The sequence below is a fragment of the Acipenser ruthenus genome, chromosome 17 (genome assembly GCF_902713425.1).
Source record: "Acipenser ruthenus chromosome 17, fAciRut3.2 maternal haplotype, whole genome shotgun sequence".
Classification (NCBI taxonomy): Eukaryota; Metazoa; Chordata; class Actinopteri; order Acipenseriformes; family Acipenseridae; genus Acipenser; species Acipenser ruthenus.
The window spans coordinates 11,797,105-11,813,974 of record NC_081205.1 but is presented as its reverse complement, the minus strand read 5'-3'; the positions used below and the strand labels follow the sequence as shown (position 1 = coordinate 11,813,974).

General features: G+C 38.0%; 1 protein-coding gene and 14 non-coding genes across 15 annotated transcripts; 1 reads left to right on the top strand and 14 right to left on the bottom strand.

The window, feature by feature from the left end:
- Positions 1–459: 459 nt before the first annotated feature.
- trnar-ucg (transfer RNA arginine (anticodon UCG)) lies at positions 460–532 on the bottom strand. The gene has a single exon. It is a non-coding gene; the product is annotated as a tRNA-Arg (tRNA).
- Positions 533–1,239: 707 nt separating this feature from the next.
- trnar-ccu (transfer RNA arginine (anticodon CCU)) lies at positions 1,240–1,312 on the bottom strand. Its single transcript has one exon. It is a non-coding gene; the product is annotated as a tRNA-Arg (tRNA).
- Positions 1,313–1,650: 338 nt separating this feature from the next.
- Positions 1,651–1,722, bottom strand: trnaq-cug (transfer RNA glutamine (anticodon CUG)). The gene has a single exon. It is a non-coding gene; the product is annotated as a tRNA-Gln (tRNA).
- Positions 1,723–4,222: 2,500 nt separating this feature from the next.
- trnar-ccu (transfer RNA arginine (anticodon CCU)) lies at positions 4,223–4,295 on the bottom strand. Its single transcript has one exon. It is a non-coding gene; the product is annotated as a tRNA-Arg (tRNA).
- Positions 4,296–4,633: 338 nt separating this feature from the next.
- Positions 4,634–4,705, bottom strand: trnaq-cug (transfer RNA glutamine (anticodon CUG)). Its single transcript has one exon. It is a non-coding gene; the product is annotated as a tRNA-Gln (tRNA).
- Positions 4,706–6,422: 1,717 nt separating this feature from the next.
- Positions 6,423–6,495, bottom strand: trnar-ucg (transfer RNA arginine (anticodon UCG)). The gene has a single exon. It is a non-coding gene; the product is annotated as a tRNA-Arg (tRNA).
- Positions 6,496–7,206: 711 nt separating this feature from the next.
- trnar-ccu (transfer RNA arginine (anticodon CCU)) lies at positions 7,207–7,279 on the bottom strand. The gene has a single exon. It is a non-coding gene; the product is annotated as a tRNA-Arg (tRNA).
- Positions 7,280–7,619: 340 nt separating this feature from the next.
- Positions 7,620–7,691, bottom strand: trnaq-cug (transfer RNA glutamine (anticodon CUG)). Its single transcript has one exon. It is a non-coding gene; the product is annotated as a tRNA-Gln (tRNA).
- Positions 7,692–9,404: 1,713 nt separating this feature from the next.
- Positions 9,405–9,477, bottom strand: trnar-ucg (transfer RNA arginine (anticodon UCG)). Its single transcript has one exon. It is a non-coding gene; the product is annotated as a tRNA-Arg (tRNA).
- A 709-nt stretch (positions 9,478–10,186) lies between these two features.
- On the bottom strand, positions 10,187–10,259 carry trnar-ccu (transfer RNA arginine (anticodon CCU)). The gene has a single exon. It is a non-coding gene; the product is annotated as a tRNA-Arg (tRNA).
- A 337-nt stretch (positions 10,260–10,596) lies between these two features.
- On the bottom strand, positions 10,597–10,668 carry trnaq-cug (transfer RNA glutamine (anticodon CUG)). Its single transcript has one exon. It is a non-coding gene; the product is annotated as a tRNA-Gln (tRNA).
- Positions 10,669–11,086: 418 nt separating this feature from the next.
- On the top strand, positions 11,087–16,029 carry LOC131697890 (large ribosomal subunit protein mL62-like; the record flags this gene model as incomplete). The annotated part of the gene is made up of 4 exons (XM_058989633.1): positions 11,087–11,138; positions 11,317–11,399; positions 15,376–15,545; positions 15,879–16,029. Coding segments are annotated over 4 exons (390 nt in total), but the record flags the coding sequence as incomplete, so codon positions are not given.
- On the bottom strand, positions 12,392–12,464 carry trnar-ucg (transfer RNA arginine (anticodon UCG)). Its single transcript has one exon. It is a non-coding gene; the product is annotated as a tRNA-Arg (tRNA).
- On the bottom strand, positions 13,177–13,249 carry trnar-ccu (transfer RNA arginine (anticodon CCU)). The gene has a single exon. It is a non-coding gene; the product is annotated as a tRNA-Arg (tRNA).
- On the bottom strand, positions 13,588–13,659 carry trnaq-cug (transfer RNA glutamine (anticodon CUG)). The gene has a single exon. It is a non-coding gene; the product is annotated as a tRNA-Gln (tRNA).
- Positions 16,030–16,870: the final 841 nt, after the last annotated feature.

The window sequence follows — 16,870 nt, the reverse complement described above, 5'->3', positions numbered from 1 at the left end:
ACGATGTCGCTTTTAAAACCTCTTGATAAGAGGTACAAACTCAGCACATTTACTTTAAATGTAAATGTATCCAATTTTGCGAATGCAATCTGTATTTAAAGTGTGAACAACAGCTGTGACCACTTTGCGCAGTCAAAAGTGCTGCGACACGACGCGTCCCGTACAGCAAATAGTGAAGCTGCACAGCTTGTAGTTGATTCACCTGCGATAGAAGGAATCTACGTAAGGAATTGATCATTTGACATATACTGGACTATACATTAGGTACATTTCTAACGAGATCACACTGATGTAGAACATATTTCTATATTTAAGTTAAATTTTTTTCCTTACCACACCAAAGGAAAAGAGCCTATATCACTTTTTAAAACGCAGAAACATGTACACTGACTTACATTGTATTATTTGATCTGAAATACAAGTTACACAATTAATAAATAAAATCTAAAATAAAAAAAACGACCAGGAAGGGACTCGAACCCTCAATCTTCTGATTCGAAGTCAGACGCCTTATCCATTAGGCCACGCGGTCTTTCACAGAACGAAAGCGTTTACGTAAATACTTTCATCTATAATTAGCGTAGTTTGTACTACAGTATCAACGAAATATTTTTTCATAACAAAGCAAACAAGTACAGAACTACCACAGTCCCAAAGAGGTACGGAATTAAAAAAGCAGCCAGTAGCCCCGCCCATACCCTAAAGCTATGTGCTTACCCAATTGGCGCTGCCTCTTGTCTGTTATTTTCCTATTGCTGAGTGATGCCCCGCCCCTCGTACTCAGGGCACAAATGGAATTGACTGACGCTTCTGTGAAGTAATGGTTTTATAAACAATACATACCGGTATGTGATTGTTAATATGAAATATATATAAAAGCGGCTGAAATACAAACTGACAAAAAAAATCTAGCAGAGGATGGTTTCGATCCATCGACCTCTGGGTTATGGGCCCAGCACGCTTCCGCTGCGCCACTCTGCTTTTGCTCATTTGTCAAATGTTTAATAAGATACTGTTAAATTAATTAATATAATGGACTACTATTTAATCATAGCGGTTAACGTTACTTTAGGGTGGTAAGGTTAAATTGCCTTTACCAGACACCGTGTTTAAATGGTTACTGACGCTAACCATGTTGAAATATATGTTTATTTATTTTGATGAATAATATCTGAAGAGAGGGGAAACGTCTGGAAAGTTTATTATAAAACTGTCGTGAGAAAAAAAACATACACGTTACACCCCAGATGGGACTCGAACCCACAATCCCTGGCTTAGGAGGCCAGTGCCTTATCCATTAGGCCACTGGGGCTCCTAAAGAAAATGCCGTTCTTGCTCATATTTGTGTGCCTGACTATCGCTAAATACAGAATGGAAGGTAACCCAAAAAAAAAAATTATTAACGCTTTACCTTTTTACCTGTACTGTACTCTGCAAGCTTTTTATGGTCACCTCGGATTTTTCAGTACAGGTTGCAAAAGCAGACAAAAGCAAATAAAAGTATTTCTGAGGGTTTTATACTTTAGATTTTATGGCTAAAAGGTGCCATCCCACAACTTTGCAGTGAATTTCTCAGCATTTATTATGATAGAAACGTCAGTTCGACGAAACACTTTTTAATAACTTAAGAATAATAATGCACTGAAACGAAGGTCCCACCGAGATTTGATCTCGGATCGCTGGATTCAGAGTCCAGAGTGCTAACCATTACACCATGGAACCCATATTTACGCCTTGGCCACGTAACTGTAATAAATACATCATTTTATTTTTATTTTTTTTTTTTTTTTTTTTTTTTTTGTAAGCGTTTCTACTGCGATTGTTTTAATTAGCACCAATCTTGGACTACCTTACCCAGGGTAACATTACGCAGTCCAAGTTTGGTTTTAATCGGGCTGTGAAAGCAGCCGAATATGTTTACAATGACTTGGATCCGGGAAACCAGAGCTTTAAAAACTGTAATAAGTCCAGACTAGTTTGGAAAAGCTTGTCTTCGTTCAGACTGTATCACAATCCCCCATCCTTCACTGCTATGACATAATAGTGTTGCATTGAATTACTACTTTTTATAAAGCATGTTATTGTGAAGCATGTTTACTGACGTGCACCTTTTGTTTTTGTGTAGATCTCCTCACCATTACCTACTGTCGAAGCAGTGGCCCTGGAGGCCAGAATGTTAATAAAGGTATGGAAATGGAAGTCTTTGTTAAAATATTCACAAGCCTGTTTAATGTACAGGGTGATCAGGAGCACTGTTGTGGGGATGCATTCTCCACAGAGTTAACTAGACAGGCAACAACATCACAGGTTACAGAGAGTCAGCTACTGTTGTGTTATAGTACATTTTTCACATTTTGTTCTAGTAAACACACAAGCTGAAGTCCGGTTCCACATACAAACAGCTGATTGGATTCCTGAAGATGTGCGACAAAAGATTATTTCTCAGGTAACATCAATACTAAGATTACATATTCACTGGAGCTGACTGCTAATAACATTGAAGAAATGTGAAAGTTAACTAACAGCTGGTGTGTAAAGGGTAAATATTTTAACTTCTAACTGAAATGAAAGCTTAACAAAAAACACCTCTATGAATCTGTGCTATACGATGAAAACATGAATAAAATCAGACATTGGTCTAATTAGTTTGTTATAAGGCTATGATTTTGATGCAGTACTTTTTAGTTCGTTTTACTGGCAAGGTGCAGCAAAAAAACAAGAATTCACGGAAAGTTGTCCAAATGTAGGTTTAGCTACATCAACATACACAAGAGCTTTTAAATAGTACACCAGAACCAATAATATAAAGACTTGCTTTTGACTGCTGGCAAGTTTAAATGTTACTTTAGAGTACAAAACTTTACCGTCCAGACTTCAGACTCCGACATCATTTCTGGTCAGAGTCGAGGGTCTCAGTGCGACAAATGTTTGAAATTCTCCCTTTCGGGTTCCCTGTTGGTTGAGAGGACGGATGTACCAACGATGTCGCTTTTAAAACCTCTTGATAAGAGGTACAAACTCAGCACATTTACTTTAAATGTAAATGTATCCAATTTTGCGAATGCAATCTGTATTTAAAGTGTGAACAACAGCTGTGACCACTTTGCGCAGTCAAAAGTGCTGCGACACGACGCGTCCCGTACAGCAAATAGTGAAGCTGCACAGCTTGTAGTTGATTCACCTGCGATAGAAGGAATCTACGTAAGGAATTGATCATTTGACATATACTGGACTATACATTAGGTACATTTCTAACGAGATCACACTGATGTAGAACATATTTCTATATTTAAGTTAAATTTTTTTCCTTACCACACCAAAGGAAAAGAGCCTATATCACTTTTTAAAACGCAGAAACATGTACACTGACTTACATTGTATTATTTGATCTGAAATACAAGTTACACAATTAATAAATAAAATCTAAAATAAAAAAAACGAACAGGAAGGGACTCGAACCCTCAATCTTCTGATTCGAAGTCAGACGCCTTATCCATTAGGCCACGCGGTCTTTCACAGAACGAAAGCGTTTACGTAAATACTTTCATCTATAATTAGCGTAGTTTGTACTACAGTATCAACGAAATATTTTTTCATAACAAAGCAAACAAGTACAGAACTACCACAGTCCCAAAGAGGTACGGAATTAAAAAAGCAGCCAGTAGCCCCGCCCATACCCTAAAGCTATGTGCTTACCCAATTGGCGCTGCCTCTTGTCTGTTATTTTCCTATTGCTGAGTGATGCCCCGCCCCTCGTACTCAGGGCACAAATGGAATTGACTGACGCTTCTGTGAAGTAATGGTTTTATAAACAATACATACCGGTATGTGATTGTTAATATGAAATATATATAAAAGCGGCTGAAATACAAACTGACAAAAAAAATCTAGCAGAGGATGGTTTCGATCCATCGACCTCTGGGTTATGGGCCCAGCACGCTTCCGCTGCGCCACTCTGCTTTTGCTCATTTGTCAAATGTTTAATAAGATACTGTTAAATTAATTAATATAATGGACTACTATTTAATCATAGCGGTTAACGTTACTTTAGGGTGGTAAGGTTAAATTGCCTTTACCAGACACCGTGTTTAAATGGTTACTGACGCTAACCATGTTGAAATATATGTTTATTTATTTTGATGAATAATATCTGAAGAGAGGGGAAACGTCTGGAAAGTTTATTATAAAACAGTCGTGAGAAAAAAAAAAAACATACACGTTACACCCCAGATGGGACTCGAACCCACAATCCCTGGCTTAGGAGGCCAGTGCCTTATCCATTAGGCCACTGGGGCTCCTAAAGAAAATGCCGTTCTTGCTCATATTTGTGTGCCTGACTATCGCTAAATACAGAATGGAAGGTAACCCAAAAAAAAAAATTATTAACGCTTTACCTTTTTACCTGTACTGTACTCTGCAAGCTTTTTATGGTCACCTCGGATTTTTCAGTACAGGTTGCAAAAGCAGACAAAAGCAAATAAAAGTATTTCTGAGGGTTTTATACTTTAGATTTTATGGCTAAAAGGTGCCATCCCACAACTTTGCAGTGAATTTCTCAGCATTTATTATGATAGAAACGTCAGTTCGACGAAACACTTTTTAATAACTTAAGAATAATAATGCACTGAAACGAAGGTCCCACCGAGATTTGATCTCGGATCGCTGGATTCAGAGTCCAGAGTGCTAACCATTACACCATGGAACCCATATTTACGCCTTGGCCACGTAACTGTAATAAATACATCATTTTATTTTTATTCTCCTTTTTTTTTTTTTTTTTTTTTGTAAGCGTTTCTACTGCGATTGTTTTAATTAGCACCAATCTTGGACTACCTTACCCAGGGTAACATTACGCAGTCCAAGATTGGTTTTAATCGGGCTGTGAAAGCAGCCGAATATGTTTACAATGACTTGGATCCGGGAATCCAGAGCTTTAAAAACTGTAATACGTCCAGACTAGTTTGGAAAAGCTTGTCTTCGTTCAGACTGTATCACAATCCCCCATCCTTCACTGCTATGACATAATAGTGTTGCATTGAATTACTACTTTTTATAAAGCATGTTATTGTGAAGCATGTTTACTGACGTGCACCTTTTGTTTTTGTGTAGATCGCCTCACCATTACCTACTGTCGAAGCAGTGGCCCTGGAGGCCAGAATGTTAATAAAGGTATGGAAATGGAAGTCTTTGTTAAAATATTCACAAGCATGTTTAATGTACAGGGTGATCAGGAGCACTGTTGTGGGGAAGCATTCTCCACAGAGTTAACTAGACAGGCAACAACATCACAGGTTACAGAGAGTCAGCTACTGTTGTGTTATAGTACATTTTTCACATTTTGTTCTAGTAAACACACAAGCTGAAGTCCGGTTCCACATACAAACAGCTGATTGGATTCCTGAAGATGTGCGACAAAAGATTATTTCTCAGGTAACATCAATACTAAGATTACATATTCACTGGAGCTGACTGCTAATAACATTGAAGAAATGTGAAAGTTAACTAACAGCTGGTGTGTAAAGGGTAAATATTTTAACTTCTAACTGAAATGAAAGCTTAACAAAAAACACCTCTATGAATCTGTGCTATACGATGAAAACATGAATAAAATCAGACATTGGTCTAATTAGTTTGTTATAAGGCTATGATTTTGATGCAGTACTTTTTAGTTCGTTTTACTGGCAAGGTGCGGCAAAAAAACAAGAATTCACGGAAAGTTGTCCAAATGTAGGTTTAGCTACATCAACATACACAAGAGCTTTTAAATAGTACACCAGAACCAATAATATAAAGACTTGCTTTTGACTGCTGGCAAGTTTAAATGTTACTTTAGAGTACAAAACTTTACCGTCCAGACTTCAGACTCCGACATCATTTCTGGTCAGAGTCGAGGGTCTCAGTGCGACAAATGTTTGAAATTCTCCCTTTCGGGTTCCCTGTTGGTTGAGAGGACGGATGTACCAACGATGTCACTTTTAAAACCTCTTGATAAGAGGTACAAACTCAGCACATTTACTTTAAATGTAAATGTATCCAATTTTGCGAATGCAATCTGTATTTAAAGTGTGAACAACAGCTGTGACCACTTTGCGCAGTCAAAAGTGCTGCGACACGACGCGTCCCGTACAGCAAATAGTGAAGCTGCACAGCTTGTAGTTGATTCACCTGCGATAGAAGGAATCTACGTAAGGAATTGATCATTTGACATATACTGGACTATACATTAGGTACATTTCTAACGAGATCACACTGATGTAGAACATATTTCTATATTTAAGTTAAATTATTTTCCTTACCACACTAAAGGAAAAGAGCCTATATCACTTTTTAAAACGCAGAAACATGTACACTGACTTACATTGTATTATTTGATCTGAAATACAAGTTACACAATTAATGAATAAAATAAAAAATAAATAAAACGACCACGAAGGGACTCGAACCCTCAATCTTCTGATTCGAAGTCAGACGCCTTATCCATTAGGCCACGCGGTCTTTCACCAAAAGAGAGCGTTTACGTAAATACTTTAATCTATAATTAGCGTAGTTTGTACTACAGTATCAACGAAATATTTTTTCATAACAAAGCAAACAAGTACAGAACTACCACAGTCCCAAAGAAGTACGGAATTAAAAAAGCAGCCAGTAGCCCCGCCCATACCCTAAAGCTATGTGCTTACCCAATTGGCGCTGCCTCTTGTCTGTTATTTTCCTATTGCTGAGTGATGCCCCGCCCCTCGTACTCAGGGCACAAATGGAATTGACTGACGCTTCTGTGAAGTAATGGTTTTATAAACAATACATACCGGTATGTGATTGTTAATATGAAATAAATTTAAAAGCGGCTGAAATACAAACTGACAAAAAAAATCTAGGAGAGGATGGTTTCGATCCATCGACCTCTGGGTTATGGGCGCAGCACGCTTCCGCTGCACCACTCTGCTTTCGCACAGTTGTCAAATGTTTAATAAGATACTGTTAAATTAATTAATATAATGGACTACTATTTAATCATAGCGGTTAACGTTACTTTAGGGTGGTAAGGTTAAATTGCCTTTACCAGACACCGTGTTTAAATGGTTACTGACGCTAACCATGTTGAAATATATGTTTATTTATTTTGATGAATAATAGCTGAAGAGAGGGGAAACGTCTGGAAAGTTTATTATAAAACAGTCGTGAGAAAAAAAAAAAACATACACGTTACACCCCAGATGGGACTCGAACCCACAATCCCTGGCTTAGGAGGCCAGTGCCTTATCCATTAGGCCACTGGGGCTCCTAAAGAAAATGCCATTCTTGCTCATATTTGTGTGCCTGACTATCGCTAAATACAGAATGGAAGGTAACCCAGAAAAAAAAAAATTATTAACGCTTTACCTTTTTACCTGTACTGTACTCTGCAAGCTTTTTATGGTCACCTCGGATTTTTCAGTACAGGTTGCAAAAGCAGACAAAAGCAAATAAAAGTATTTCTGAGGGTTTTATACTTTAGATTTTATGGCTAAAAGGTGCCATCCCACAACTTTGCAGTGAATTTCTCAGCATTCATTATGATAGAAACGTCAGTTCGACGAAACACTTTTTAATAACTTAAGAATAATAATGCACTGAAACGAAGGTCCCACCGAGATTTGAACTCGGATCGCTGGATTCAGAGTCCAGAGTGCTAACCATTACACCATGGAACCCATATTTACGCCTTGGCCACGTAACTGTAATAAATACATCATTTTATTATTATTCTTTGTTGTTGTTGTTGTGTGTGTAAGAGTTTCTACTGCGATTGTTTAATTAGCACTAATCTTGGACTACCTTACCCAGGGTAACATTACGCAGTCCAAGATTGGTTTTAATCGGGCTGTGAAAGCAGCCGAATATGTTTACAATGACTTGGATCCGGGAATCCAGAGCTTTAAAAACTGTAATAAGTCCAGACTAGTTTGGAAAAGCTTGTCTTCGTTCAGACTGTATCACAATCCCCCATCCTTCACTGCTATGACATAATAGTGTTGCATTGAATTACTACTTTTTATAAAGCATGTTATTGTGAAGCATGTTTACTGACGTGCACCTTTTGTTTTTGTGTAGATCGCCTCACCATTACCTACTGTCGAAGCAGTGGCCCTGGAGGCCAGAATGTTAATAAAGGTATGGAAATGGAAGTCTTTGTTAAAATATTCACAAGCATGTTTAATGTACAGGGTGATCAGGAGCACTGTTGTGGGGAAGCATTCTCCACAGAGTTAACTAGACAGGCAACAACATCACAGGTTACAGAGAGTCAGCTACTGTTGTGTTATAGTACATTTTTCACATTTTGTTCTAGTAAACACACAAGCTGAAGTCCGGTTCCACATACAAACAGCTGATTGGATTCCTGAAGATGTGCGACAAAAGATTATTTCTCAGGTAACATCAATACTAAGATTACATATTCACTGGAGCTGACTGCTAATAACATTGAAGAAATGTGAAAGTTAACTAACAGCTGGTGTGTAAAGGGTAAATATTTTAACTTCTAACTGAAATGAAAGCTTAACAAAAAACACCTCTATGAATCTGTGCTATACGATGAAAACATGAATAAAATCAGACATTGGTCTAATTAGTTTGTTATAAGGCTATGATTTTGATGCAGTACTTTTTAGTTCGTTTTACTGGCAAGGTGCGGCAAAAAAACAAGAATTCACGGAAAGTTGTCCAAATGTAGGTTTAGCTACATCAACATACACAAGAGCTTTTAAATAGTACACCAGAACCAATAATATAAAGACTTGCTTTTGACTGCTGGCAAGTTTAAATGTTACTTTAGAGTACAAAACTTTACCGTCCAGACTTCAGACTCCGACATCATTTCTGGTCAGAGTCGAGGGTCTCAGTGCGACAAATGTTTGAAATTCTCCCTTTCGGGTTCCCTGTTGGTTGAGAGGACGGATGTACCAACGATGTCACTTTTAAAACCTCTTGATAAGAGGTACAAACTCAGCACATTTACTTTAAATGTAAATGTATCCAATTTTGCGAATGCAATCTGTATTTAAAGTGTGAACAACAGCTGTGACCACTTTGCGCAGTCAAAAGTGCTGCGACACGACGCGTCCCGTACAGCAAATAGTGAAGCTGCACAGCTTGTAGTTGATTCACCTGCGATAGAAGGAATCTACGTAAGGAATTGATCATTTGACATATACTGGACTATACATTAGGTACATTTCTAACGAGATCACACTGATGTAGAACATATTTCTATATTTAAGTTAAATTATTTTCCTTACCACACTAAAGGAAAAGAGCCTATATCACTTTTTAAAACGCAGAAACATGTACACTGACTTACATTGTATTATTTGATCTGAAATACAAGTTACACAATTAATGAATAAAATAAAAAATAAATAAAACGACCACGAAGGGACTCGAACCCTCAATCTTCTGATTCGAAGTCAGACGCCTTATCCATTAGGCCACGCGGTCTTTCACCAAAAGAGAGCGTTTACGTAAATACTTTCATCTATAATTAGCGTAGTTTGTACTACAGTATCAACGAAATATTTTTTCATAACAAAGCAAACAAGTACAGAACTACCACAGTCCCAAAGAGGTACGGAATTAAAAAAGCAGCCAGTAGCCCCGCCCATACCCTAAAGCTATGTGCTTACCCAATTGGCGCTGCCTCTTGTCTGTTATTTTCCTATTGCTGAGTGATGCCCCGCCCCTCGTACTCAGGGCACAAATGGAATTGACTGACGCTTCTGTGAAGTAATGGTTTTATAAACAATACATACCGGTATGTGATTGTTAATATGAAATATATATAAAAGCGGCTGAAATACAAACTGACAAAAAAAATCTAGCAGAGGATGGTTTCGATCCATCGACCTCTGGGTTATGGGCCCAGCACGCTTCCGCTGCGCCACTCTGCTTTTGCTCAGTTGTCAAATGTTTAATAAGATACTGTTAAATTAATTAATATAATGGACTACAATTTAATCATAGCGGTTAACGTTACTTTAGGGTGGTAAGGTTAAATTGCCTTTACCAGACAACATGTTTAAATGGTTACTGACGCTAACCATGTTGAAATATATGTTTATTTATTTTGATGAATAATAGCTGAAGAGAGGGGAAACGTCTGGAAAGTTTATTATAAAACAGTCGTGAGAAAAAAAAAACATACACGTTACACCCCAGATGGGACTCGAACCCACAATCCCTGGCTTAGGAGGCCAGTGCCTTATCCATTAGGCCACTGGGGCTCCTAAAGAAAATGCCGTTCTTGCTCATATTTGTGTGCCTGACTATCGCTAAATACAGAATGGAAGGTAACCCAAAAAAAAAATTATTAACGCTTTACCTTTTTACCTGTACTGTACTCTGCAAGCTTTTTATGGTCACCTTGGATTTTTCAGTACAGGTTGCAAAAGCAGACAAAAGCAAATAAAAGTATTTCTGAGGGTTTTATACTTTAGATTTTATGGCTAAAAGGTGCCATCCCACAACTTTGCAGTGAATTTCTCAGCATTTATTATGATAGAAACGTCAGTTCGACGAAACACTTTTTAATAACTTAAGAATAATAATGCACTGAAACGAAGGTCCCACCGAGATTTGAACTCGGATCGCTGGATTCAGAGTCCAGAGTGCTAACCATTACACCATGGAACCCATATTTACGCCTTGGCCACGTAACTGTAATAAATACATCATTTTATTATTATTCTCTTTTGTGTGTGTGTGTGTGTGTGTGTGTGTAAGAGTTTCTACTGCGATTGTTTTAATTAGCACTAATCTTGGACTACCTTACCCAGGGTAACATTACACAGTCCAAGATTGGTTTTAATCGGGCTGTGAAAGCAGCCGAATATGTTTACAATGACTTGGATCCGGGAATCCAGAGCTTTAAAAACTGTAATAAGTCCAGACTAGTTTGGAAAAGCTTGTCTTCGTTCAGACTGTATCACAATCCCCCATCCTTCACTGCTATGACATAATAGTGTTGCATTGAATTACTACTTTTTATAAAGCATGTTATTGTGAAGCATGTTTACTGACGTGCACCTTTTGTTTTTGTGTAGATCGCCTCACCATTACCTACTGTCGAAGCAGTGGCCCTGGGGGCCAGAATGTTAATAAAGGTATGGAAATGGAAGTCTTTGTTAAAATATTCACAAGCATGTTTAATGTACAGGGTGATCAGGAGCACTGTTGTGGGGAAGCATTCTCCACGGAGTTAACTAGACAGGCAACAACATCACAGGTTACAGAGAGTCAGCTACTGTTGTGTTATAGTACATTTTTCACATTTTGTTCTAGTAAACACACAAGCTGAAGTCCGGTTCCACATACAAACAGCTGATTGGATTCCTGAAGATGTGCGACAAAAGATTATTTCTCAGGTAACATCAATACTAAGATTACATATTCACTGGAGCTGACTGCTAATAACATTGAAGAAATGTGAAAGTTAACTAACAGCTGGTGTGTAAAGGGTAAATATTTTAACTTCTAACTGAAATGAAAGCTTAACAAAAAACACCTCAATGAATCTGTGCTATACGATGAAAACATTAATAAAATCAGACATTGGTCTAATTAGTTTGTTATAAGGCTATGATTTTGATGCAGTACTTTTTAGTTCGTTTTACTGGCAAGGTGCGGCAAAAAAACAAGAATTCACGGAAAGTTGTCCAAATGTAGGTTTAGCTACATCAACATACACAAGAGCTTTTAAATAGTACACCAGAACCAATAATATAAAGACTTGCTTTTGACTGCTGGCAAGTTTAAATGTTACTTTAGAGTACAAAACTTTACCGTCCAGACTTCAGACTCCGACATCATTTCTGGTCAGAGTCGAGGGTCTCAGTGCGACAAATGTTTGAAATTCTCCCTTTCGGGTTCCCTGTTGGTTGAGAGGACGGATGTACCAACGATGTCACTTTTAAAACCTCTTGATAAGAGGTACAAACTCAGCACATTTACTTTAAATGTAAATGTATCCAATTTTGCGAATGCAATCTGTATTTAAAGTGTGAACAACAGCTGTGACCACTTTGCGCAGTCAAAAGTGCTGCGACACGACGCGTCCCGTACAGCAAATAGTGAAGCTGCACAGCTTGTAGTTGATTCACCTGCGATAGAAGGAATCTACGTAAGGAATTGATCATTTGACATATACTGGACTATACATTAGGTACATTTCTAACGAGATCACACTGATGTAGAACATATTTCTATATTTAAGTTAAATTATTTTCCTTACCACACTAAAGGAAAAGAGCCTATATCACTTTTTAAAACGCAGAAACATGTACACTGACTTACATTGTATTATTTGATCTGAAATACAAGTTACACAATTAATGAATAAAATAAAAAATAAATAAAACGACCACGAAGGGACTCGAACCCTCAATCTTCTGATTCGAAGTCAGACGCCTTATCCATTAGGCCACGCGGTCTTTCACCAAAAGAGAGCGTTTACGTAAATACTTTCATCTATAATTAGCGTAGTTTGTACTACAGTATCAACGAAATATTTTTTCATAACAAAGCAAACAAGTACAGAACTACCACAGTCCCAAAGAGGTACGGAATTAAAAAAGCAGCCAGTAGCCCCGCCCATACCCTAAAGCTATGTGCTTACCCAATTGGCGCTGCCTCTTGTCTGTTATTTTCCTATTGCTGAGTGATGCCCCGCCCCTCGTACTCAGGGCACAAATGGAATTGACTGACGCTTCTGTGAAGTAATGGTTTTATAAACAATACATACCGGTATGTGATTGTTAATATGAAATATATATAAAAGCGGCTGAAATACAAACTGACAAAAAAAATCTAGCAGAGGATGGTTTCGATCCATCGACCTCTGGGTTATGGGCCCAGCACGCTTCCGCTGCGCCACTCTGCTTTTGCTCATTTGTCAAATGTTTAATAAGATACTGTTAAATTAATTAATATAATGGACTACTATTTAATCATAGCGGTTAACGTTACTTTAGGGTGGTAAGGTTAAATTGCCTTTACCAGACACCGTGTTTAAATGGTTACTGACGCTAACCATGTTGAAATATATGTTTATTTATTTTGATGAATAATATCTGAAGAGAGGGGAAACGTCTGGAAAGTTTATTATAAAACAGTCGTGAGAAAAAAAAAAAAACATACACGTTACACCCCAGATGGGACTCGAACCCACAATCCCTGGCTTAGGAGGCCAGTGCCTTATCCATTAGGCCACTGGGGCTCCTAAAGAAAATGCCGTTCTTGCTCATATTTGTGTGCCTGACTATCGCTAAATACAGAATGGAAGGTAACCCAAAAAAAAAAATTATTAACGCTTTACCTTTTTACCTGTACTGTACTCTGCAAGCTTTTTATGGTCACCTCGGATTTTTCAGTACAGGTTGCAAAAGCAGACAAAAGCAAATAAAAGTATTTCTGAGGGTTTTATACTTTAGATTTTATGGCTAAAAGGTGCCATCCCACAACTTTGCAGTGAATTTCTCAGCATTTATTATGATAGAAACGTCAGTTCGACGAAACACTTTTTAATAACTTAAGAATAATAATGCACTGAAACGAAGGTCCCACCGAGATTTGATCTCGGATCGCTGGATTCAGAGTCCAGAGTGCTAACCATTACACCATGGAACCCATATTTACGCCTTGGCCACGTAACTGTAATAAATACATCATTTTATTATTATTCTTTTTTTTTGTTGTGTGTGTAAGCGTTTCTACTGCGATTGTTTTAATTAGCACTAATCTTGGACTACCTTTCCCAGGGTAACATTACACAGTCCAAGATTGGTTTTAATCGGGCTGTGAAAGCAGCCGAATATGTTTACAATGACTTGGATCCGGGAATCCAGAGCTTTAAAAACTGTAATAAGTCCAGACTAGTTTGGAAAAGCTTGTCTTCGTTCAGACTGTATCACAATCCCCCATCCTTCACTGCTATGACATAATAGTGTTGCATTGAATTACTACTTTTTATAAAGCATGTTATTGTGAAGCATGTTTACTGACGTGCACCTTTTGTTTTTGTGTAGATCGCCTCACCATTACCTACTGTCGAAGCAGTGGCCCTGGAGGCCAGAATGTTAATAAAGGTATGGAAATGGAAGTCTTTGTTAAAATATTCACAAGCATGTTTAATGTACACGGTGATCAGGAGCACTGTTGTGGGGAAGCATTCTCCACAGAGTTAACTAGACAGGCAACAACATCACAGGTTATAGAGAGTCAGCTACTGTTGTGTTCTAGTACATTTTTCACATTTTGTTCTAGTAAACACACAAGCTGAAGTCCGGTTCCACATACAAACAGCTGATTGGATTCCTGAAGATGTGCGACAAAAGATTATTTCTCAGGTAACATCAATACTAAGATTACATATTCACTGGAGCTGACTGCTAATAACATTGAAGAAATGTGAAAGTTAACTAACAGCTGGCGTGTAAAGGGTAAATATTGTAACTTGTAACTGAAATGAAAGCTTAACAAGAAACACCTCTATGAATCTGTGCTATACGATGAAAACATGAATAAAATCAGACATTGGTCTAATTAGTTTGTTATAAGGCTATGATTTTGATGCAGTACTTTTTAGTTCATTTTACTGGCAAGGTGCGGCAAAAAAACAAGAATTCACGGAAAGTTGTCCAAATGTAGGTTTAGCTACATCAACATACACAAGAGCATTTAAATAGTACACCAGAACCAATAATATAAAGACTTGCTTTTGACTGCTGGCAAGTTTAAATGTTACTTTAGAGTGAACCAGGATTTCGAGTTTTCCACGATTCGGAAATAGAATGTTGTAAAAAGAGCCTCTAAGTTGGAAAACTTCTGTTCTCCGATGCATTGTTGTTCTTTCTTTACAGAAAACAGCTCTCACAATTGTTTTTCTTTTAGCTGTCACCCATTTACATACTTGCTCGCTCAGTTATCTCATTCGCTGACCTACACAGATTAGTATTTTCAGTACATTTTTTAACGGAAATAAAGGAAGCGCCTCATCAAATGTGTTTCACATCTATTTTCAGGCGTCCAAGACTACATTCAAATTCACGATTTTCAGGATTTCCATGACCTCTGTGACAAAATCGTAGCCTTAGTTTTACTTACAAAAAAATACCACGAATTGCATACATCAGGGGATAGCAGCGTGACATAGTACACAGCTGCGTGACACTGGGACATTTACAAAATTGAGGAGGTGTGTATACTTTTTTTTTGTAAGTAAATAAATATCAGGGACTTTAATATGTTCTACTGTTTTGAGCACTACATGTAATAGGTCAGGCCTCAGAACTGGCTGTTAAAACCCTGTTAGTTATGTTTTTATTGATTTATTTTGCATCTCAGCATACAAACCGAATAAACAGAAGTGGGGAGCTGATCGTCACCTCGGAAGTGAGCCGGTACCAGATGCGCAATCTGTCTGACTGTTTGCAGAAGATCCGAGACATGATCGCTGCTGCCAGCGTGAAACACAGGCAGCCTTCCCAAGAAGACGTGGCTCTCCGACGCTACAGGTAATCTTCCTGTGACACCAGGATCTGATCAGGGCTGCCAAGAGCTCATTTAAAACTGGGAGCATTACCTTGTACCACGACACAGCAATGCACTAGCCCTCAATTATACTATTTCAGATGCTGATCCTTCCCGTAGCAAACAATCTAACCGCACTCTGCTCTAAGAGGGTTGTGATATTGGCGTCACTTCTTGGATTTTGGATGATAACAGATATTAGCTTCATGCTCATTTTCCCATATCCAGTTGTCTTCATGTTTACAAACTATTTGATCAGAGATGCCGTAACCTTACAATTTGCCTCCAGAGCAAATTAACATTGTTTCTCTTTTCAGGATAGACAAAATGAACCGAGAACGCCTGCAGCAAAAGAAAATGCACACTGCAGTGAAGCGAAGCCGACGCGAGGAGTTTGATTGAAGGTGATGCCAGGATATGAAGGCTGGCTGCATTGAAGCAATCTGTAAAGAATAAATGAATGACTTGTACAAAGTGTTGTTTGCTCCTCGTTTATTTTAATTTGTCGGCTGGTTTTGCTGGGTTGGGTAATTGGAAGTTATGAATAGTTTTCTAAATAGTTACTCGGATGTACCACATGTGTAAGAGTTGATCAGTTGAAAGAGGCATGATCAGTATGACTCTAAAATACTGGCTGGCACAGTGGACTGTAAATTAACATCTTAAACTACATCTGCACATTGCTGTGTGTTTACAATGGTTGTGGTGTTGGAAAGTTAGGTTACTTGTTTGCTGAGCAGTGTCAAAGTAGCCTCCTGACATGGTAATGGTAAACTGAGTGCGTGTTTCACATTTTTTTAATGCGTACAAAAGGCAGATAAGCAGCTTCTCTGGACCGCTGGTTTTTGTTCTCAAAGGGATTTATTTTAGCAAAGGGAAATTGGAAGTGTACACTAAACCTCAACCACGCCTTCACCAATACCTAAGATTACCATATAACTCCATGTGCAGCGGGACAGTTCAGGCTTTTCACCTCGCACCCACTGCAATCTGCTCCCTGTCTCGAGTATCTGTCGCAGCAGGACTACACTTACTAGAAAACGTTGGGATGTGAGGTCAAAAGCCTCAAGTTTAGACAATTTAACAACAAAAAAGCTGTCGTGCTTGCAATTATGACAGCGCAATAACTTTTAAAACAAGTAAGAACTTAATAGAAAAGAAAATGTCAATGTATGTTGAGATATGTTTATGTAGTTATTTTCTGTTAAATATTCCGTTTTATATATCTGGAATGTTCTCCCAAATACAAACTGCTGTTTGTTTAAAACATTCCCACAATTATGTCAATAAATCAATCAGTACACAAACT